Genomic DNA, 23,820 nt, shown 5'->3' with positions numbered 1-23,820 from the left:
TCTTGCAGCCAATGAAGTAATTGATTTCTGCAAGAAATTAAATCGAAGCTGCTTTCTATTCAAATTGGACTTTGAGAAGTCCTTTAACAAAGTACAATGGAATCATATGATAACACAATGTTATGTATGGGCTTTGGCATTAAATGGAGAAGGTGGATTCACACTTGCATCTCAAATGCTTGCATACCATTCGAATTAATAGGCGCCCTACAGAAGAATTTTGTATCAGCAATGGGTTCCGACAAGGCGATCCCTTATCGCCATTGTTATTCATTATTGCTGCAGAGCCTCTTTCTTTAATGATTGATGAAGCTTGTTCCCAAGGATGGCTTAATGGAGTTTTAGTTGGTTCCTAAGGATTGATGATTTCTCACCAGCAATTTGCAGATGATACGCTGCTCTTTTCCTGACGGTTCTTCAATCGGAAAACCGGGGAGGTCAGGTATTGATGTTGTATTAAGGGACTTGTTTGGGAATATCATCTACTTATTTTCTTATTTTGTTGGTATCATTGACCCAAATGCAGCAGAACTTTTAGCTATCTCAAAGGCTCTTGAAGTTAGTGTCAGTAAGTGGGAGATCTTTTCTTCAATTAGCCCCATCCTCATTGAATCAGATTCAATGAATGTTGTTTCTTGGTTTCATAACTTGGAGTCTGCTCCTTGGAGGCTTTCTTCAGTGGTCAACTCTATCATTGAATGCAAGAGTCATCTTTCAGCTCTGCTGGTTAAACACATCCCTCGTGAGGCTAATGCTTTTGCGGATAATCTGGCTAAGCAAGGAGTGCTTTGTTCTAATGATTTTATTGCTTTGCTTTGAGTACTTCTTTTGTTTTGCATTTTTTATGGCTAGTTTCTGATTTTGGTTTTATGAACCTTGTTAAGTTCTTTTATTGTTGCTTCATCCTCGTTGGGGTTCTGAAGCAGTCTGTTTCACTGAGGTGTTACATCCTTTGTATTTATTTCTTTCTTAATATATTTCCTTTTTTGTTGATAAAAAAAAAAAAAAACCGTTTCAACTTTTAACCCATTGTTAATATTATTTAGATATTTAAAGAGGGTAAGTTAATTTTTAACTATTTAATAATTATTCTCTTTTTAGGGATTAAACTAGCCATTCATCCTCGCATTGCATGGAAATAATATAAATTTTTTTATTTTTAATTTTTATTTAACTTAAATTAAGTGAATTTCAATCGGTTAAATTATTTATTTTTTATATAATAACAAAATATTTTTTATAACTTGTCTAAGTGCCATGTATCAAAATCAAGAAAACATTTGTATATATGACAACACCAAAAAAAATTCTGCCTACAATATATATATATATATATATATATATATATATATATATATATATATATATATATTAACCTTGAGCGACTATATTAACCTTGGGCGACTTAGGGCTACAATTGCCCTCTTTTTTCTAAACTTGTGCCAAATGCATCCTTAAAATAAAATTTTTGACATTTTGAGGCGTGTATATCTTCCACTTTATTCGTTCTAACGATATGATTGCTTGAATTACACTATCATTAGAGATCTTGGAAGCAATCAACTATCTGGTTCCATACCTGATACCTTGGGAGATCTTAAGCATTTAATAACGCTGTAAGTCTTGTTCGTAATATCTTCAATTCAAGCATGTCTGTTTTTTACAACCAAAGTTAAATGAGTGAAAGCTCATTGGTATTTGTTATAATAAAATTTGAATGTGCAAACTATATCAATGGATAAATGTGCATTTCTTTTTTCTCACATCTTGCAGCAATCTGTACAAGAACTTACTTACAGGCGGCATACCTCCATCACTGGGGAAATTGTCGTCGCTCAGAACTCTGTAAGTGTTAGTCGTCTCTAAACCAAAATGCTGAGTAATATATATATATATATATATATATATATATATATATATATATATATATATATATATATATTTCCAATTAAATTTCTTTTGAAAGTTTTAATAGTTTTACAATTTTTTTTTCTTTTTCTTTCAGTGCACTGTATAGGAATAGATTGTCAGATCCAATTCCTGAAGCACTTGGGGAGCTTTCTAATCTTGAGACCTTGTATATATATATAGATAACCTCACTTCAATACAATTCATGGGTTTCCATTTATTTCTATGATGTCATTTTCTTCTATTTGGTTTAAATTTAAACAGGAGATTGGAACAGAATCAACTCGCTGGTGTTATTCCACTGCAACTAGGAAGCTTGCGGAAACTTAAACAACTGTGAGTATCAGAAATAAGAAGACCAAAAATATAAAGTAATAAATAAATCACATAAAATAATAGAAGATGTTTCTTTACAAGGAATTTTTATTTGGTAAAATCCATGTACACGCATCAATTTTATATTATAATTTTTCATCTATATCTAGTTCATTATTCTTCGACTAAATCCAAAAAAATATGTTCCATAAACTATATAAGATAATTTATAAATTAGTCCTTGAAGTATGTTAAAAATTATATGTTAGTCCCTAAAATTATATGTTAGTCCCTGCTTTTTTTTTTTTTTTAATTTTTTTATGAGTAATATGTAGTTCATGAGATTAGATTTCATTAATAGATTAGCCCTTACAGTCCAAATTGACTATTTATTTCTTTAACTCCATTAATTTCTTTTCAATTTAAAATAATTTAATCTATATAATTATATTTTATTAATAAAATAGTCCATGTTTTATATAATTATTTATTTATATATAAATATAATTAAAATATAGTTTTTTAGATTAAATATAAAAATAATTATTTAAATAGAAAATTTAAATATAAGAGTTATTTTATTAATAAAACAAAACAATATATTTTGATATATCTTCGGAACTATTTTGCAAATGATTTAAATATATACTTTTTCTAAAAAGGTCTTTGGTTTTCACCCCTGTTGATTTAATTAGGAGGTTGGATGAGAATGAACTGATTGGCACTCTTCCACCACAACTTGGAGGCTTGAGCAACCTTCTACAGCTGTAAGTTTCAAAACCATTTATAATTAAATATGATCTATTTAATTAAATTATATAAAAAATTGTTTTAAAAAATAGAGGGTATAATTAGTCTTCTTATTATTGTATGCAGTGATGCAAGTTCCAACAATCTTAGTGGTGTTTTGCCAGATAACTTTAAGAATCTCAAGTCTCTCGACTTCTTGTAAGCATAATTTCATGTTTTCCTTGGGCTGCCTACAATCTGATTCATATAACGGAAAAACATAAATATATTATATCTTGAATTTATCTGGATTAATGGCTAATGCAGTGCTGTATCTGGGAACAACTTAACGGGTCCAATTCCCAATTTTATAGCAGAAAAATGGACCAGACTCACGAGCCTGTAAGCATTCACTGATCATATAGAAATAAATATATGTGGGTGTGTGTTGAAATAGCATTGGTTGTATTTGCATGGCAGGTTTCTCACTGGAAATGAATTTGAAGGACCACTGCCTGATAAAATTTTTAGTATGTCAAATCTTCAATATTTGTAAGTGCATCTTCATCTTCTACTTTTGTTTAATATTTAATTTTTCATTAAAAAAGGGATGTGAATAAATATTGTTTCTAAATATTTATTTTGATACAGGTTGGTTAGTGACCTCAAAAACACTGGTTTCTCTTTCTCTTTCCCGACAAATGCAAAAATGCCAAACATATATTACCTGTGAGTAGTCCATTCTTGGCTTATTATATAATACACTGAAAGCACATATTTTTATTTATTTTTTAAATATAATTTTTTATTTTATGTTTTTTAAAAATAAAACCCATAATTTTATACAAAGCAAGGAAGTGCTTAAAAAACACATAATAATAGTTTTTCGTTGACCATATAAATTCATTCAAAATGACTTCTTACACTAAAAAATATTTTCGAAGAAATGTATAAAAAAAGAAGTTTTCAAGAAAGTTTTTCCAAGAAAATACTTTTAGAACAAATTGATTTTCAAGAAAAATATATTTTAAAAAAAAAATATTTTAAAGGATAAAGCTTTAGAAGAAATTTCCAAAAGATTTTTTTTTTTGTATTTCAAAAATTTCATCATTGAGCATGCATATTTAGAAGAAGACTTTTTTTTTTTAATTTTTAAATAAATAAAATTTTCTTTAATATATAATAATTTTTTTGGAAATAATTTTTTCATTTTGTTAGAAAAGTTATTTTAAATATTTTAATAACATTATTTGGAAACATAAAATTTCTTAGAAAAATATTTTCACTAAAAGTTGATATATATAAAATTTTACAATATTTAAAATATAATTAATTTTGACTTGAAAATCTAACCATATTATTAAAATTTAACATGTCCACTTTTTGTTATTTTTTTTGTTTTACTTTGTTCGTTGTTTTGTTTTTATATTTTAATTACTTTTCTTTTATGTGATTAATTATGATTTTCGAAACTAAAAAATTTATTTTATTTTATTTGTCAGTATTATCTTTGATTATTATTCTATTTTTTTTCTTTTTCTAAGATTTTTTTTAGCTTTTTCTTAGTTTTTACATTTTTATTGAAAAAGTAAAATATTCTTTTAGTTTTAAGAATTATTATTATATACAGTTAATTGTAATTTTAGGAATCCAACTATTTCATTATATCTTGATAAGATTTATTATATATTATTATTAATTTTAAAATTATGTGGTTTAATTTAAATTCTAATCATTAATTAATATATATATATGTGATGACTTTAGAAATCAAACTCTAATACTAAATTTAAAAAATAATTTAATTAATTATATTTGGGATTAGATAATATATATTGCATTTAATCTTTTATATTTTGTATACTATTTTAATTTTTTAATTTATCATACGAGAATTACCATTGCAAAGCACGAGAGGCTTAACAAATAAAACAGAATCTCAAATTCACTAGTTGTGGTTTTCGCAGGGTATTGAGAAATTGCTTAATTACTGGTCAAATTCCAAAATACATTGGTGAATGGTCATCGTTGCGGTACCTGTGAGTTATCACTACTATTTTTTTTCCTCTTCGTAAACATCTCTTATGCAAATAAGTATAACTTTCAAATCAATATTTTAGAATTCAATGATTAAAGCATTCTTACTAAACCCAGATTGAAACGACAAGTCAGATCGCTAATTAAATTTTAAATTGATATAAATTTATAATTGAATTAAATTAAAAAGTCATTTGGTTGACTTGATAATCGAACTGGTGAACCGATATGAACTTGTTGACCTGACCGGTTCGACCAGTCAATAGAAATATTTTTTTCTTAAGTGTTATCAAGGGAATTAAACTCAAAATCTGAAAAGAACTTTAAAATCAAACCAATTGAATTAGCTTGATAATTATATATTTATTATTGCAACACACATATACACATATATTATTTCATAATAATATAATAAATTTTATATGATAATCTGTTTATTTATTTTTTAATATATACTTAATATTTAATAAAGATTAAAAAGATAAATATACATTTATAGAAATTTTTTATGTGTTATATTACTTAAATATTTTTATATAAAATTTAAAAATACTATTAAAATTTATGTAAATATAATTTATAAATGTTAAAAGTTTGACTTTAATTAATTATATTTATTTATTTATAGTAATAAGTATTATAATTAATTAATTTTTAATAATAATTTTTATATATTTAATTAATTTTTAATAATTCATTAATTGAAAAACTAAACTATAAATCCTTTTTTTTGCCGAGTCAATTTTTGAGCAGACTTTAATTACACTATATTAAAGGTTCAAAATAATAATTATTTATAAAACTGACAGTTTAGCTATTAGTCCCTAATTGATATATGCTAACTGTTATCGCAATTACTGAATTAAATAAGTGCTAAGGCATACCTAATACAATTCTCAATGGGCTTAATATTTAAAAAATCGCACTCTTGGGGTGAATTATTAATTTTGGCCGATCATTTTAATTTTATTAATTTTTTTCACAACTCTACCTTAAGATTTAATTTCAATTTTAATAATTAATTTTCATGATTAAAATGATAATTTGGCCATTTTTTGTTTGCGAGAAAATAGTTTTATAAGTTTGGAGATTTGATATTCTTTGGAGAGAGATAGTAAACTAGGAGAGAGGAATTTTGAGATTTCAATTTAAATTAATTTCTTTTTTTGAGAAATAAAGCTTATCATTGAAGCAAAAGACCAGCAGGGTGAAGCGTCCATAGCTACAAGACCAGATATGGAAGGAGGAACATCTTCCATCTAAATAATTTCGAAATACTCCAAAGAACAGGTTACCTTAGCAAGAGTATGAGCTACAACATTAGCTTCCCTAACCATGTGCATACAAGAGAAAGAAGATAAAACATGTAATTCAAGTAGAATGAGATGGACCTGAGTGCCAAAATAAGAGCCAGGAACATGTTTCTCTTTTGCAGATGATGAACAAGTGCCAATGAATCTGACTCGAGAATTAGTGAGGTAAAACCTGTATCCTTAGCTAGCTGGATACCAAAAGCATAGCTTTTGCTTCAGCGTCCTTAAGAGACAAAGACCCACTAAAATGATGCGATCCCGACATGGGCACTTCCCCCTTATTGCGTAGGACAATACCCAAGCCGCAAAAAATACCCTCTGTTAAGGAAGTCAGCTATGTATCCCTAAATAATTAGGATTCCAAAGTAATTAGGTTTCCAAGTGTAGATTAATATGTAGCCTTATCTTATAGATTTATATTCCTAGTTAGTTAGGAATCTCTTGTATAACTACTGTATTACTTCTTTTATGAATGAAAAAGAGAAAATACCTTTACAATATGGTATTAGAGCATCTGAATTAAAAGATTCCTGCTCTGTTTTTCAACTAAGGTTTCAGTAATCTCGCGCATACTCTAGGTCACCCACATAGGGTGATATTCTATTCTCATAGCCCACTCGAGGAGGACCGCTAGCCGTCAATTGTCCTTTGGCCGGAATCCAGCCACTGGAGGACTAGTGAATGGCCGCCACATGCCGCTCTTGTCTCGTCATTATTAGGACACACGCTGGCGTGTGAGGCCTTTTCTAGCCACCGTTTCTATTACCACTTCTTGATACTTGATCAACATGAAGAAGGGACTCTTGCCCAGTGTGCCTTAGTCCGTTTGATAAGTCCCACAGCGTGGTCTTGCTAGTTTCGGTACTGTCATTTTTGTTTCTTTAATTTTTTTTGTTGCTGCTGTGTTCTTCTTGACTTAATTGTGTTTGTTTGAGACTGTTGAAGTTCAGTTGGTACTTTTGGACTTGTGTAAAAAGTTTGGTCATTATTTTAGTGCCATCTGTGGTTCTATTTTTGAATATTACTTTCATTTTGTCCCCTAAAAAGGTTGAGGGTAAGTCTAGTGTCAAATGTGATTCTTGAGATGACAAATATCACAGAACACAAATGAAATGGGCAAATTTTTTGGACTGGAGTAAAACTATCCATTTGTTTTTACGGAGTATTGACAGGGATGATCACCTTACTTTTGATCCACTCGAGGATGACATGAAGCAGTCTTGGTTATGTGAAGATGCTCGATTGTTTTTGTAGATTCAAAACTCTATTGCCAATAAGGCAATAAGTTTGATCAATCACTATGATTTTGTTAAAGAACTAATGGAATATCTTGAGCTTTTGTATTCTAGTAAATGAAACATCTCTTGCGCATATGATGTGTGTAAAGCCTTTTATCTCTTGGAAAAATAAGAAAAAATCGTTCAAACGAGTCTATGAGGAGATTAAAGTTCTACTTCCCTTTAGCCTAGACATTAAGGTTTAACAAGCCCAACATGAGCAAATGGCAGTCATTAGCTTTCTAGTTGGTCTTCCTCAAAAGTATGATGCTGCTAGAACTCAAATCTTAGCTAGTTCTAAGCTACCATCCTTACATGAGACTTTTACCAGAACTTTTCATACTAAAACACCACAATTTGTCCAACCTGTTGATAATAGTGCTCTTGTGAGTCATGGTAATTAGAATGAGGTTAGATGTCTGAACAATAGAAGTGGTAATTCTGGTTACAAGAAAGGGGGAAGTGGCAATCATGACAAAAGTTCTTATAGTTGAGATGCAAGGTGTATTATTTGTTTCTATTGTCATAAGCCTGGCCACACCAAATACACATGCATAAAACTTCAAAACAAAAATTAGTGAGCTCAGTTAGCCAATATTGCATCTTCTGATGGTGGAGCTACATCCTATGAGAAAAATATTTTGGTTTCTATAGATGAGTTTGCCTAATTTCCTCAGTATTAGGCATTATTAAAGTCCATCACTTCTTTTATCACTGTAATTGCCGAGTTAGGTAAATTCAATACATGTCTTATTTCTTCATCATTAAAACGGTTATTGACTTTGGTGCTACAGATCATATGATAGGTAACTCTAGTCTCTTTTCTACCTTTAAGTCTCGTACTACCTCTTCTAGTGTTACTTTAGTAGATGGGCCAACCTCTTGTGTTCTAGGTACTGGAACTGTTATTCCAACTTTGTCAATTTCTTTGTCCTCTGTATTAAGTTTACCTAAGTTTTCCTTCAATTTAATTTCTATTAGTAAACTCACATGAGCTTTGAATTGTTGCACCTCATTTTTCCCTGATCATTGTTTATTTCAGCATCTTATGATGAAGTGGATTATTGGTAGCGGTCATGAGTCTGGAGGACTGCAAAAAAGTAAGAGTCAATGATACTTTCTTGAAAACCATAAGATTCTCAATAAAAACTACCAAAAGCAAAAGGAAAAAGCCTAGACATGCCAAAAAATGCCAGTGAAGCCACTCAAGAGTGAAAGAGCATATAAGGCTTAGGAGCAGGAGTTGGAATTTTGCATAAGAGCCATGTCAGACCGAATTCGATTAATGAAAAAAAATTAATGATTGATTCATCAGGTTTAGAGAATATTAAACCAAGTTTCTTACCCAACTTAATAGTTCCCATGCTTCCTTTTTAGCATCAAAAGGAAAAGACTTAAGGTCTTTAATAGCAACTGATTTCCTATGAAGCATATTGATACGACAAATGTCACTATCTATGGGCTGCATAACAGGATTTGCTTTGGAATTTCTCATCTTCTTGCCTCCACAAGTTAATTTACATGAGATATCAAGCATGTAATCAGTGTTTTGACTCCGTTTGAAGTGCATTTTAAGCTGGGGCATCCCTCTCTGTCTTCCTTGAAGAAACTATGTCCTTAATTTCAAAATGTCTCTACGTTAGAGTTTGAGTCTTGTCAGTTTGCTAAGCATCATCATCTTCTTTAGTGTCTAGAGTCAATAAAAGTTCTAAGTTCTCTTTTGAATTAATTCATTTTGATGTTTGGGGTACTTATCTTATTATGTCTGAGACTTGTTTTAAGTATTTTGTCACTTTTTGTTGATTATTATTCTCGTGTGACTTAGTTATATTTAATGAAAAGTTGTTCCAAGTTATTTTGTATTTTTTATGCCCTTTGTGCTAAAATAATAACACAAGTTCATGTTCCTATGCACACATTACAAAGTGATAATGCCAAAAAATATTTTTCAGCTACCTTTCAAATCTTATATAACACAAAATGGAATTCTTTATCAAACCTCTTGTGATGATACCCTTCTCAAAATAGGGTTGCAGAAATAAAAAATAGATATTCTCTGAGGTAGCCCATTCACTTCTTTTCCAAATGAAAATACTTAAACAGTTTTGGGCCGATGTAGTCTCCACAACATATTTTTTAATTAATATAATGCCTTTTTATGTTCTTAATGGTGATATTTTGTATACTGTACTTTTCCCATCAAAATCATTATTCCCAATTGAACCTAGAATTTTTAATAGCACTTGTTTTGTTCGTGATGTTCATCCCCATGTCACCAAAGTAGACCCCAAGTCTATTAAGTGTGTTTTTCTTGGATACTTGCATCTTCAGCAAGGTTATAGGTCTTTTTCTCACACTTAACTATTTTCTTGTCTCTACAGATGCTACTTTTCTAAAGAATACTCCTTTCTTTTCCTCCTCTTCTAATTAAAAGAGTCGAGGGAAAGAAGATGACCTACTTATTTATATTATAATGCAATCTATTCAAACTTTAGATATTCCTAAACTTGCCATAAATCTAGCAGCTACTCGGCCACCTGTTGTACATGTCTATTCTCAAAGACTAGAGAATTATGACTCATGTCAAACTCTTCATCATTAAATCCATTAGCTAGTGTTCTAGACCCTAGTCTTGATCTTCCTATTACTCCGACGAAAGGTAAATGTCAGCGTACTTATCTTATTTCCTCTTATATTTCATAAGATCACATATCTTCTTCTCCTAGCTTTTTTATTGACTTTTTAGACTCTATCTCACTTCCAAAAATAGTTCATGAAGCTTTATCTTATCTTGGCTGGATATCTATTATAGAAGAGGAAATGGTGGCCTAGGATGGTAATGATACTTGGAATTTGGTAAACTTACCTACAGGAAAGAAAGTTATTGGATGTAAATGGGTTTTTATAGTGAAGGTTAATCCTGATGGCTCTATGGCTCATCTTAAAGCTTGTTTTGCTTGCTAAAGGGTATGCTGAAACTTATGGAGTTGATTATTCTGATGCATTCTCTCTTATAGCAAAACTTGCATCTGTTTGCCTATTCATCTCTATGGCAACTACCTATGACTGGCCCTTACATTAGTTAGACATCAAAAAAGCTTTTTTGTATGGTGATCTTCATAAGGAAGATTATATGGAGCAACTACCTTTGTTTATTCCTCAATGGGAGTATGGGAAGGTGTGTTGTCTTTATTAGTCTCTGTACAGTTTGAAACAGAGCCCTAATGCTTGGTTTGAGAGGTTTAGTGAGTTCATTCAAGCATTTAGGATGCAAATGAGCAAATATGATCACTCAGTATTTTTTAAACGATTTGAGGATGATATAATTCTAGTAGTTGTATATGTTGATGATATTGTTATTACTGGGAGTGATACTACAGGTATTTCATCTTTAAAAGCTTTTCTTCACACCTAGTTTTAGACAAAGGATTTGGGATTATTGAAGTATTTCTTGGGTATTAAGGTGGTAAGATGAAAGAAGGGTATCTTTTTGTCTCAGCATAAATATGTTCTTGATTTATTGATAGAGATAGGAAAATTAAGTGCTAAGCCGTGTAGTGCACCTATGGCTCGTAATTTGCAGCTCTCTAAAGAAGATGGTGAACTGTTTAAAGATCCTAAAAAGTATGGGAGACTGGTTGGTAAACTAAACTATCTTACAGGAAAATTAGGTGCTAAGAAGTATAAGAAAATTGGGTGCTAAGTCATGTAGTGCACTTATTTTGACATTGCATATTCAATGAGTTTTGTAAGTCAGTTCATGTCTACTCTAACAGTTACTCATTGGGTAGCCTTAGAACAAATTTTGTGCTACTTGAAGAGAGCTCCATAGTGGGCCTTATTGTATTTGAATCATGGACATTCAAATATTGAATGCTTTTTAGATTCAGATTGAGCAGGGTCCAAGGCTCATAGAAGGTCTATTATTTAGTATTTTATATTTATTGGAGAAAATCTAATGTCATAGAGGAGTAAGAAGCAGAATGTGGTCTCTCAGTCTAGTGCAAAATCATAGTACATGTGAGATAATATGGGTGTATCAATTATTAAATGAAGTTACTTTTAAGTCGTCATTGCTAACTAAGTTATGGTGTGATAATTAGGCTTCTATGCATATTGTTTCCAACCCAGTGTTTCATGAGTGAACCAAGCATATCAAAATTGGCTGCCACTTCGTTCATGATAAAATTTAAGAAAAGATTATGCCTGTAGGTCATGTTAAAACTAAAGACCAATTGGGGGATATTTTCACAAAAGCTTTAAATGGAGCTCAGGTTAACTATATTTGTAACAAGTTGGACATGATTAACATCTATACTCCAACTTGATGGAGAGTGTTAAAGAAGTCAGTTATGCATCCTTAAATAATTAAGATTCCTAAGTAATTAGGTTTCTTTGTATAGATAGGTTTCCTTGTATAGATTGAATATTTAGCCTTATATTAGAGATTTATATTCCTAGTTAGCTAGGAATCTCTTGTATAAATATTGTATTAATTCTTTAACGAATGAATAAGAAAAAAAAAAACCTTCACAACACCCTCGATGACAGATGCATCCATATTGAACTTGAAGTAACCCATCAGTGGAGCATTCTAGTTAGCTAATCTAGACATGGCTACCCTTGCACTAGACAAACCATGAAATTTCTTGAATTCAAGGAAAAAGATCTCAGCTTTCATAATCACCTCCTTAGGTTTTGGATTAAGTTGGTAAAAAATTGAGGAATTACGAGCATTTATACTAGCCATAAGTACATACAATAAAGCATAAAGTTTTCCTTGGATAACAAAGCCTGAGCTGCTTTTAATCATTGCAGAGCACAAGTAACAGTTTGTGTTGGCACTAGAGGGAAAGAGGCTAATTGAAACATCATTATTGACATTGGGCGCTCACACAGTGCATGAAGGATTGTTTCTTTAGGGTAACCACGCCTACTATACTTCAAATCCAATTATACATCCCATCTTAGCAGTGTGCCTGCCTCTGGAAGCTGATCTGTTATAAATATATAAATAAAATACTTCAATTTTAATTAAAGAGTCAAACCCCACAAAAATTCCAAAACACATAATATGATGTATGGGATGATGATAGTTGATCAGGGTCATGATTTAAACCCAAAGAAAGGTGGTAAGCACTTCTCACCTTGAACATCCCATCCTTTGTGTAATGCTAGGCCAACAAGTAACATTCTCATCCTCTACTCAAAGGAATGTCGCAAACCTGATCAGCTTCAATTGCCATAACATTGCATCTAATTAAATCCTCATTCCATCAAAGCCCATCATTAGCAAACAACATATCCACTGTAGTAGTTTCCTCCAAATCCAATTGAGGGGACCAAACTATAAATCCATTTTGCATAGGTAGCCATATATTTTTGTAGATTCGAATACTTTGATCATTTCCTATAAGCCACTGAGTTCTTTTTTCAAACACCTAGGCTTGTAAAAATGCTCCTCCAAGTAAAGCTAGCCTAGTAACCATTTTTTTACCTCCATAAAAGATTTTCTAGGATGGTATTTTGTTGTAACCTTTTTTTTCCTTTTACTGATGATAAATTAGGGGAATTTAGGAAGAATGACCAAGTTATTAACAAAAATAAAACTCAAGAATTTAATAATGCGATTTTAAATATTTAGTGACCAACGTAGATATATGTTTTGGCAAATCTCAAGAAATAAATAATAAGTAACCAAAATAGTCAAAACCACTAGATTGCAATAAAAAAAAACATTTTAATAATATTATATATTAATGGACCATTTGGTTGCAGTCCCACAAATCACATGGCCCAGCCATGTTCTGAGAGAAGTTTGCATGGCCTAGCCATGTTATATTATGTAAAAAGATGTTTTGAAGAGAAAAAGTGTAGAGAAAAATATGGGCTAGCCATGTTCCATCCAGATTTACATGGCCAAGCCATGTTATAAGAGCTGAAGAGGTCTAAGTGCTAGAGGGCTACACGGGGTACCCTTGTTAATTTCCACGGCCGTGCTTATGTCCATGTTACATACATGGCTCGTGTCTCGTCAAGCTACTCCATGGAATTTCATCCACAAGCAAACATGCCCTAGCTATGTTCCTCAGCCAAATTGAACGCCTTGGACGTGTTCCCACTGAGAAGCAAATATTAGAAACTAGCTTTTTCTTATTTAAACTAGGACTCTTTTTTTAGTTTGAACTCTTTACTTCTTAATTAGTTTTCATTAATATTTCTACTCAGTTTAGGACTACAAACTCCATAAATACACTTTTATAAACATTATTTAAAGACTTCTATTTCAATTTTTAGATTCCTTAATAATGCTTCCATTGCATTATTCATTCTTGTGTTTAAGATTTTATTTAAACTTTTTCTTTTTTTCAATGGTTTGTTTGTTGACAACCCTTTCACGCTATACATTGCATCATATGCTATCACAACATTTACTACCCTGTTTTATACATGCGTAGTTTTATATATTTTTACTTCAATTTCATTTTCATGTTCTTTTATACTTCTTACCTGTATATTTGCATTTTAATTGTGAGTATATATATTTCTATTTATCTTGGTTACCACTTTATTCTCAAATTGATTATGTATTATATATCGATAAATTATCAACATTTTTTAGTTTTGATTTTATCTAAATCAATTTATATATGCTTTTTGTTTGTCTCACAGCGACTTAAGCTTTAACAACTTAACCGGTGAGATTCCAGAATCGTTGAGGGGTCTACATTTGAATAAAATGTATGTGAATAAAATTTATTATGCTAAATCATTGCCATATCATAATTATGTTTAAAAAAAAAAAAAGAGATATTTTACTATTGGAGAATTTTACATAGGTTTCTTACAAGGAACATGCTTAATGGAATACTGCCTGGCTGGATTTCTGAAATTGCTAAACTGTAAGATTTTATGACCTAATTAAATCTCTTTCTAATCTTATTTATTGCATATTATAATTGATATAGGTTGTTAATATTTTTTTTTTAGTTAAAAATATGGGTTATTAATATTTAAAATTGATAGTTTGTAAAGAATGAGAATTATTTATTAATTAAATTGCTATTTAGAATAGATAGTAGATAAAATACCATCTAGTTGAAAAAAAAATTTCTACTTTACATCTATTTAAAAAAATCTACCTTTTTTTATAAGCTTAATTTTATTAAAGAAATTAAAAATTCAGGAAAACTTAGCATGGAAACATTCAAACTAACCCTAACTTGCAAACCATCCAAATACACCTGAACCTAGGATGTATCATGCTAAGAGAAAAAAACCTAAAACAAATAAAATACAACCAAGATCTTAAACTAAACACCAAGGACCACACTACACCATTTGAACTAAAAAAAACCAATAGGCCTCTAAGAGACAAAACAAATCAAAACATGAAATAGCAGCACAAACAAAACACCATGAAAAAAAAAAAAACCCACAATCAGCCCAAACAAATGTTGTCAGTGCAATGTTGTAGATAAAAAGCTATCAAATAACAACCTACAACTAAAATAGTGAAGATTAGATCCAAGCTGAGGAATAAAAGAAGATTCCTACTCTAACGAATGCCTAAATACCACAATGTTCTTCCACTGATCAAGCAAATCATTCACTTCCTTAAGATAAGAATCAACATGCCCGAATTCCCTTCAGTTCCACTCCCTAACTTTGACCTTGAGCAATTTAATTTTTTGGGGCAGAGAAGGTGAAGACACTACAATTGAAATCTCATCCCACATACACTTAACCATATTAGAAAACCCCTGCTAGGTTCACCAGGCATCAAGAAACCATAATGGTTTTAGGCCATAATCTTCTGTTTACTAAGGATGGTGATTGGATTGTTGCCTGATGGGCCTCTTATAATACCTCTAAGATTCAGATTTGAGAAAGAGTCTAACTTGTGGTGAGATAGCAAAGCTCTATCTATTGAGCAAGATTGAGATTATTAATGAAATTTCTAAAATTATCTATGCCAAGAGAAGAGAATCGACCACTGCTCTAACCGGAAGTATAAAAAATCTGATTAAAATCCCCAACTAGCAACATTAGACCACTAATAGTACATAGAGTGTTAAACATTTCTTGCCAGAGCAACTTTTGATTGCCATCATCATAAGGAGCATATAGTAAACCCAACATTGATTGAAAATTATATGACTTAAGGTCACATTTAATAGAATCCATTTTTCAAAACAGAAAGATTGAGACACCACTACCTCCTCTTTGTTCCATATCACTAGAATACTTAAAAAAAAATTACTATGCATATAAAAATTGAACTTGAATTTGAATTTATCATTGAATCAATAATTAGTGGTTAAAGTTTTAATTTGAGCATGAAAATAAAGTTTGGGTTAACAATGTGCCTACATGGTTAACAATGTGCCTACATCCACAAGATTCCTGCTCGCTTATACTATTGAGAAAAGATGTTACAACTCTAATAGTGTCTAATTTGTATCTAAGCTACCCTTTATATAGTTTACACTCTTAGGGTTTCTAAAAATATACTAGAGTCCTTTACTAAACAGTAAAAGACTTTCTAGACTCAATAGAATTAGGATTCCTATCCTAATAGGAAGTTCCAAATCACCTTGAAAATAACGACCTAATATCGATGTAACCATGTTGGATTACATAGGCCCCTCTAGATTGCTCCATTCATCTTAAATGCCATCAACACAACAATACATGTGGCCACGTACTCCTCTGGACAAAATAAACCAAAGCTTATGATGTTTACACAGCCATGTCATTTGACATAGCCATGGTTGTGTACCATTCTGGACAAAAGTGCTTGGAGCACATGATGTTTACACAACCATGTCATTTGACACACCTATGGCTATGTAACCTTCTGCCTTAGATGAAATCTATTATTTTTCTTCATGGTTAGGGATGTTATGTGTGCACAACTTCCCTTTTTTTGGAAATTTTTAAGTATGTAGCTAATCTGCAAACATAAGCCAATTTTACTAAATAGAAATAATATTATATTTGTGACTTAAAATCTTAATAGAATATTAAGAGATATCTTTTCTTAATTTGAATGGGAGAAATATTCTAAAATAGGATGGAGGAATATTTTCTATATAGAGTAGAACTCATATTTTAGTGTTATTCTTAGATTAAGTAGGACTCCTAATTAGATTAGGATTGAGGGGATTAACATTATAAATAGGAGTATAAAGAAAAGATTACTTGGCTTTGTCTATTATCGAGGAGTGGCTTTCACCATTGTGAAGAAAAGGCTTTTGCCCATTGAGGAGAATGACACTTGCTTATTGCAGTCCCATGGAAGGAGCGCATTTCAGCCTAAGGTGGAGAATGGTATAGTCCAAAAGAAAGGGGCTATTGTCTATTATAGTAGAACACATCCTTTGTGATGTATAATATAGTTAAAGTAGTAAATATATTGGGTTATACCTAGAGGAGACTGAGAGAACTAATATATTTACTATGACCAGTTTGTAAAAGAATCTCTTAGGTGTAATTGGGATGATTTGTGGTTAGCTTTGAGCTTGTAAATAATTATTATATTGATTATAGTGGAAGATGGCATACCTGTGAATGTAGCCCTATATAGAGAGGGTGAACCACATAAAAATTAGTGTTTTGTGTGTTTACTTTATTTTTTTATAGTTTACACGCTTCTATGATGTGTAACAAATAATATAAACTTTCTCATGCTACTGATTGACTTACTATTGTCTTATTATATAAATTGACTGCTATGATGTAGGGACTTGTCATATAACAATTTTACAAATCATTCCACAGAAAAAATTTCAATGCAAGAGCTAAACATGTAAGAAAATGTTTCTTTTTCTTGTTCATCTTTTATTATCTTATTGCCTTTAACAATGTTATCATAACTTTCAACTAATGACAATATCTTTTTTTTTTTATATTTATTTGCATCATGTTGCTGGGGTCCATCTAGTGAACCAAACGGGTATAATTAATGACATATACACTCTTTACTTAGTACATAGTTATAATATATTTTCATGAATGATTTGTTATAATTTCTTTTTTTTTTGTAGGAATTATATACATGAAATAAGAGATGATCAATGCTCTCACAAATCAAAGTGTAAGTATATATACTGAACATACATTGATAGTTGTTTTATATGGAGTTTTTCAACTAAAATATGAAACCAATTTAGCAAAACCTAAAATTATATGAGACGAAAAGGGTAAAAAAAAGAAGTTAATTCTTTTGTATTTCTGGAGTAATCATTCATTTTTTTTTTTGTTTTTCTTACAATTCTTATAGTAATACCAAAAGTACACTAATTTTTATCTTTTTTTTTTCCCCTAATGTGTTGTAGATCATTCCTTGTTCATAAATTGTGAAGGTCCAAAGTTGCTTATTGAAGGAAATCTATATGATGGTGATAATGCCACATCAAACTTTTTTAAAGATCCAGAAGGAAAGTGGGCTTATACATGTTTTGGTGATTTTTGGTCAACAACCAGCAATTCAAGTGATTACATTAAAAACATGACATGTGGAATTTCTGAGAAATCTCTATATAAAACAGCTCGCCTTTGCCCTGTTGCTTTGACATACTATGCCTTTTGTTTGCATCAAGGCAAATATGATGTGACACTTCACTTTGCTGAAACTGTTTATGCAAAGGAAGAAGACTATAGTAGCCAAGGTAAACGTGTTTTCGACGTATATATTCAGGTAATTTTTCTTCTTCATAACGAGATGGGAACCCTTGTTTATATCAATTTATAGCCATTTAAGCAACTATTTTCTATCATAGGGGGAGAGACAGCTAAAGGATTTTAACATAAAATGAAGGATTGGGGGTCCAAATGTAGAATTACCTGTGGTGTTGCCAGCACATGTAAAAGACAATTTATTACAGATACATCTGTATTGGGCCGGCAAAGGATCTCTATACAATCCACCTGCTCTTAATGGACCTCTTTTGTCAGCCATTTCTGTGATTCCAAGTAAAAAAAAAATATATAATTTTTATCAAATTTTTCAACTCACTTTTCTTTTATTTCATCATTTGATATTGTTGTATTCAGGTAATCATAACAAGAAACTATCTCCAGTGAAAATAACAGGGTTTACACTGGGTTCAGCTTTTACTTTCTTACTTGTATTGTTTGTCATGAGGAAAATGGGCTGGTTAGGAAAGAACGAGTTGGATGGTGAGTTTATTTTGTCTGCACAAAGATAAATTGAGTTGACCAATTGGTATTTACACAATTTTACAAATATCACATGAAGATTTGTAATCTAATAATAATTTTAGGCATAATGTCCTCTATTACAAAATTGGTTATTCTTTGGAAGATATGGATTAATTATTTCTAAGATTTTGTTTCTCTTTGAACAGAAAAAATAATACAGGTTGAAGACAAAAAGTTTACCCTGAGGCAGATAATAAACGCTACTCGAAATTTTAACCCTAGAATGGTGATTGGTGAAGACCGTTTTGGGAAATTATACAAGGTCACAATTCTATTCCATGTATTATTCTTTTTAAATTTTATTTTTCAAAGTTTTGAAGAACAAATTTTATATTATATATATATATGTTTTATGTGGTTGTAGGCTAAACTACCAAATCAGATCAAATTAACAGTGAAAAAGATATCTCCTGAATTAAAGCAGCAAGAAAAAGTGGAACTTCAAAAGGAAATTACAAACTTGTTATCCTTGAGACATGACAACCTAGTTAAACTATTGGATGGCTATTCTAAAAAGAACCTACATCTGCTAATATATGAAGATTTGGAAAAGCCCTCCCTTCATCATAACTTGTTCGGTAATTATCAAATTTTAAACATTTTTATGTATTATTACAATGTAAATTTGTTATACGTGTTTAGATGAAGAAAAAGAAATAGTTTCTTACATGATATGGTGCACAAGAAACTACAAGTTTATTAAGGAGAAATTATTATATACACACATAGTAATGTTTTTTTCACTTATAAAATATTAAATTTATTTTTTATGATTTGCAAAGAAAGTCATATGTATGTGACTGTAATGAACACTATATTTTTATGTACTAGATATACCTAATATTCTCTCAAGTTTAAGAACTCAATATATAAAAATATGATAAGTTCAAGGAACTCATAATGTTTTTTTTCCTACAAATTGAATTAAATTGCTTTTTTTGATAATAACACGTATTATAGTAACAACTATTAGAGAATCTTAATTAATTAATGTTTGGATTTGCAGTGTCAACAAAACACTTGGTTGGAAGGATAGACTTGAGATCTGCTTGGGAATAGCAAGCGGTTTGAAGTATCTACATGAAGGGGAGGAAAGAGAAGTGAAAGGAAAAGAAGAGAGAGAAAAAGAAAGGAAAGAAATAAAACTTAGTTGGAAAAATAGATTTGACATGTGGTTGGGAATTACAGCAAAAAATTTGAAGTTTTTATATAAAAATGGGGGAAAAAAAGAGGAAAAAGAAACAAAATGGAAAGAAAATAAAGAAGAGAAAAGAAAGTTAAAAATTGTTCATGGCAATGTAAAATCCAATAATATTATACTTGATAAAACCTATGCGGCTAAATTAACTAATTTTGGATTGGCTACAGTCTATGAGGTCGATCCATTTATGCCATTCAACACAAATGAAGGAAGGTAAGTACTAAATTATATTCATTTCTCTTTATTTTTATTGCCTAATTCCTAGTTACTAGTGGTCTTATAATATTTGTCGCCATTGCTAGCAAAAAAAATTTAAAAAATGATTTTGCTTGCTTTTAAACTAACTATTAATTAATTTCTTATTACAGACAATATATGGCACCCGAGTGTTTATATGGATTTCCTGTAACAGTTCAAGCTGATGTTTACAATTTTGGGGTGGTCATGCTTGAAATTGTTAGTGGGGAAGAGCGTATGTCTATGTCAAACCACAAAATGCAACTTTTAGTACATAAGGTATGTGAATTTGAAAAGATTTTGTCTATTAATGCCAGGGAGGGACATGATGATTCTAGTTTAGGACTTGTAAGTAACCCTATTGTGCAATTGCAGGCTATATCTTTTCACGAAAAGAAAATGACTTTGGAGTTGATTGATAAAAAATTAAAAATTCCAAGTGATGATCAAGATCAGGCTAAGTTTATTTTGGATTTAGCCATAAAATGCATCAATCAGACCCCGATTATGAGGCCTACGATGTCTTTTATCGTCAGTGAACTTGAAAGAACCATTTCAAAGGAGAAAGGATTCATGCATGAAAGTGGCTTTGAAATAGATACCTGATGAGGCAAATTTGGATGTTTTGTGTATTTTCAAGATTGACCACCACAGTTTGCTTAGCAGTTATGATTATAAGTATCTAAAATTGATACTACATTGCGCTCCATTTCGATGTATATGTAAATTTAAAAATGACATGGTGTTTGAATTTGTTATTGTGTTTAGATTTTATGTTTTAACATGGAACGCAAATTTGAAACATAATAGCCACTAGCTCTAGAACCCTTTTGCCCCTCCTTCAATTGCAGCTTTGTGCTGTTGCCACTGTTTTATTGAAGTGAAGTTGATGCAAGTGTTATTACTGGATTTCTTTTGATTAGTTTTGCTGATGAAAATGATGTTGCTGTTTGAAAATATTTTGCTAGAGGATGTTTAGATATTTTGTTATTCACCAAATCTTGTATCAGATGGAGTGGATATAAAGGAATGGTGAAGCTTAATTTGGGGCTTTAGTTTGGATGACTAACTTCTTTAATTTATGAGAGTTTGGCTAACAAACTTTAGCAATATCCATGTATAAATATTTTTTAAAAATCAGTAACAGATAATTTTGCTATCCACTTTTTTATATAATTTTTCAGTTACCTCTCCCTCTATCTCAAATTTATGCTCTTTTTCTAACAAATGGTATCAAAGCACTCTTAATTGTGAGGGACTGTGTGAGTGTTAGAGAGAAAACTAACAAACTTACCACAAAACACTTAGTTCTTGTTTGAGTGTTTAGACTCTATTTGTGTAACCTTATGGGCATGTGCATTGATGCCGTGTGAAGCACAATGATGGAAAAATTGTAGGACTATGAGATATATTTAGACATTAAAAATGGATAATCATATGTATGGCATGTCTCTAAGAGAAAATAATTTTAAAAAGCAAAAAATGATTAATTAAATTTAAATAAAGTTTATTTTTTTTTAAAATTTAATTATGGAAATTTATTAAAAAAAAAATCTAAGCCTAATTGGACTCTATGGGTCCAATTAGCCTTGGTGAAGAAATTTGATTAAATAAACAAAAGCCCACTAGTCTTTTTGTTTTACTTTCGACAATTAAAGAAAATTAAAGGAAAATAAAAACAAAAAAAAGGAAGTTATGGACTCACTTGGCCAAAAAAAAAAAGAGACTCTCTCGTATTGCGCCTCTTCGTCCCTCTCTTTTCTTGTCTTTCTTTGTTCTTGCTTATTTCAAGAAAGTATTCAAAATTTGATTAAGGTGAGTGTCACTAAGTGATAAATATTTAAGAAACACGTCATATGTTATATTTTTATGATTATATGCTTCTAATTTATCTCATGTATTCATAACATACATGTTTATGTGCTGAATTTGAGGGAAATCAACAACTCTGCACACATCACTTTTTTGGATTCATATTTTTATTAATTTGTGTTTTTTTTTTGTTTTTGTAAAAATTTTACAAAAATTATATTTGTTTTATTCCTGAAATTCTAATAATTTTAGGCTCAAGAACCATGAAAACAGCTTCTGATTTGAGTTAGTTATGGCCATTCAAAGTTAGGATATCTATAAAATCTGATCTGCAAAATAGTCAGTTTTCGAGGCCTATATCTTCCCCAATTTTCAATCTTTTTCTATGTTTCTTAATTCTAAAAATAAGTTCAAGACCTTGGTTAACTTTTTCGTTAGTTTATGTCAATACCTTTTGTGGTTTGTGAGATACATCAATTTTAAGAAAATAGTGCTAATTTGTCTTTGATGTGAAACAGTAGTGAATCCTAGTTTTTGTAAAACAATGGGTGAGGTTTTTTTTATCAGTTATTAATTTTATAATTTTTTATGATGTATTAGTATCCTTCTGGAATTTTTGTCTAATTGTTGTATATGTTTTGTTTAAATTTCAAAGTATTGCAAATCTGCCCAGATCTGGAAACTTCATGTTGATTTATAATTTTTTTTTGTTTTCAAGTTGTATTTTGATCTAATTTAAATGTTGTATATGATGTGATATGGTGTTATAAAGTGTTAGAATTGGATTGAAAGACCATTGGTCATTAGGTAATTTTAGCCAAATAGAAATCTAAATTAATTAGGATATAAGTGTTGGATTTCAATATAATTGTTATTAGTTTATTTCATATTATAAATAAAATTGGTAAGTAACTCTAAGGTAAGTATCAAAAAATGGCAATAATTGCGTGGAGTATGCATGAAGCTTAATGAGAGCAAGACAGATAAACATGCCATACTAGAATAGAAGGCCATTTTTCAAAGGTAGCTTGCCCTAATGGCAACTGTAATTATTTTAAGGTATCTCTAAATTTTCAAAATAACAATTTTGTATACAATATGTAGTAATAATAGGATTTTATTAAATAAATAATAAAAATTAATTTTATTTTCATTTTTAACCCACTATTGAATGAAAATTTAATTAAATAAATATTTGATAAATTAAAATTAATTTGTTTGTAAAAAACCAATTTTGGCATATAAATAAATTAAATTAAATATTTGATAAATTATAAAATAAATTGCCATGTTAGAAATAAATTATTGTAAGTTGTAATTATTTGGGCTTTATGTATTTATTAGAATAAAATACACATGTGAATAATTTGATTATTTAATTATCATTAGGATAATTTGATAAATTAATCAATTAATTAGTTAAATAGAAACTTAGGGTTATTTATAAATTGAATTTATTTGTAAATCAAATTGTCAATAATTAATTAATTTTAGTCACTTGGTAAATATCACTTAAGTAAATTTAGTAACCCCATGGATGGGGAATACTTGCGCATGAAATTGTTTGTAAACAATAACCCCGATTTGAACTATTTGAGTGTGTAGGTTTAGAAATTGATTTAGGTAAGAAGTTTGATAAAGGAATAATAAACAAGACTTTTAGAAATATTAGTGGAGGACTGACACTCGAATTAACAAAGTTAGACTAAGTGTAAGGGGTGCCTAACACCTTCCCCTTACATGCCCATAATTTCAAACCTAAAC

General features: G+C 30.2%; 2 protein-coding genes across 2 annotated transcripts in view; both read left to right on the top strand.

Annotated features, from left to right (window-relative positions):
* LOC110633262 (probable LRR receptor-like serine/threonine-protein kinase At1g53440) overlaps positions 1 to 21,160 on the top strand; it is a 31,057-nt gene extending 9,897 nt beyond the window's left edge. The window contains 21 exon segments of the mRNA XM_058145633.1: positions 1,545 to 1,616; positions 1,774 to 1,845; positions 2,006 to 2,077; positions 2,174 to 2,245; positions 2,920 to 2,991; positions 3,101 to 3,172; positions 3,281 to 3,355; positions 3,434 to 3,505; positions 3,605 to 3,682; positions 4,921 to 4,992; positions 14,253 to 14,321; positions 14,420 to 14,482; positions 17,326 to 17,391; positions 17,630 to 17,679; positions 17,921 to 18,282; positions 18,365 to 18,557; positions 18,639 to 18,764; positions 18,953 to 19,068; positions 19,171 to 20,220; positions 20,376 to 20,523; positions 20,620 to 21,160. Coding sequence (XP_058001616.1) covers positions 1,545 to 1,616; positions 1,774 to 1,845; positions 2,006 to 2,077; positions 2,174 to 2,245; positions 2,920 to 2,991; positions 3,101 to 3,172; positions 3,281 to 3,355; positions 3,434 to 3,505; positions 3,605 to 3,682; positions 4,921 to 4,992; positions 14,253 to 14,321; positions 14,420 to 14,482; positions 17,326 to 17,391; positions 17,630 to 17,679; positions 17,921 to 18,282; positions 18,365 to 18,557; positions 18,639 to 18,764; positions 18,953 to 19,068; positions 19,171 to 19,452 — 2,056 coding nt within the window. The 3' untranslated portion in view covers positions 19,453 to 20,220; positions 20,376 to 20,523; positions 20,620 to 21,160.
* On the top strand, positions 20,383 to 20,850 carry LOC131179437 (cysteine-rich receptor-like protein kinase 43). Its single transcript, XM_058146285.1, has 2 exons — positions 20,383 to 20,523; positions 20,620 to 20,850. Exons 1-2 carry the CDS (start codon positions 20,383 to 20,385, stop codon positions 20,848 to 20,850), a joined length of 372 nt encoding a protein of 123 aa, XP_058002268.1.
* Positions 21,161 to 23,820: the final 2,660 nt, after the last annotated feature.

The sequence above is a fragment of the Hevea brasiliensis genome, chromosome 4 (genome assembly GCF_030052815.1).
Source record: "Hevea brasiliensis isolate MT/VB/25A 57/8 chromosome 4, ASM3005281v1, whole genome shotgun sequence".
NCBI lineage: Eukaryota > Viridiplantae > Streptophyta > Magnoliopsida > Malpighiales > Euphorbiaceae > Hevea > Hevea brasiliensis.
Note: the sequence above shows the minus strand (reverse complement) of the source record. Positions and strands in the feature narration are given on the sequence as shown.

Coding starts and splice junctions, on each gene's coding strand:
- LOC131179437 (XM_058146285.1), top strand. CDS start 20,383: ATGGCACCCGAGTGTTTATATGGATTTCCTGTAACAGTTCAAGCTGAT. Junction 20,524..20,619: donor TGCAACTTTTAGTACATAAG/GTATGTGAATTT, acceptor GTGCAATTGCAG/GCTATATCTTTTCACGAAAA.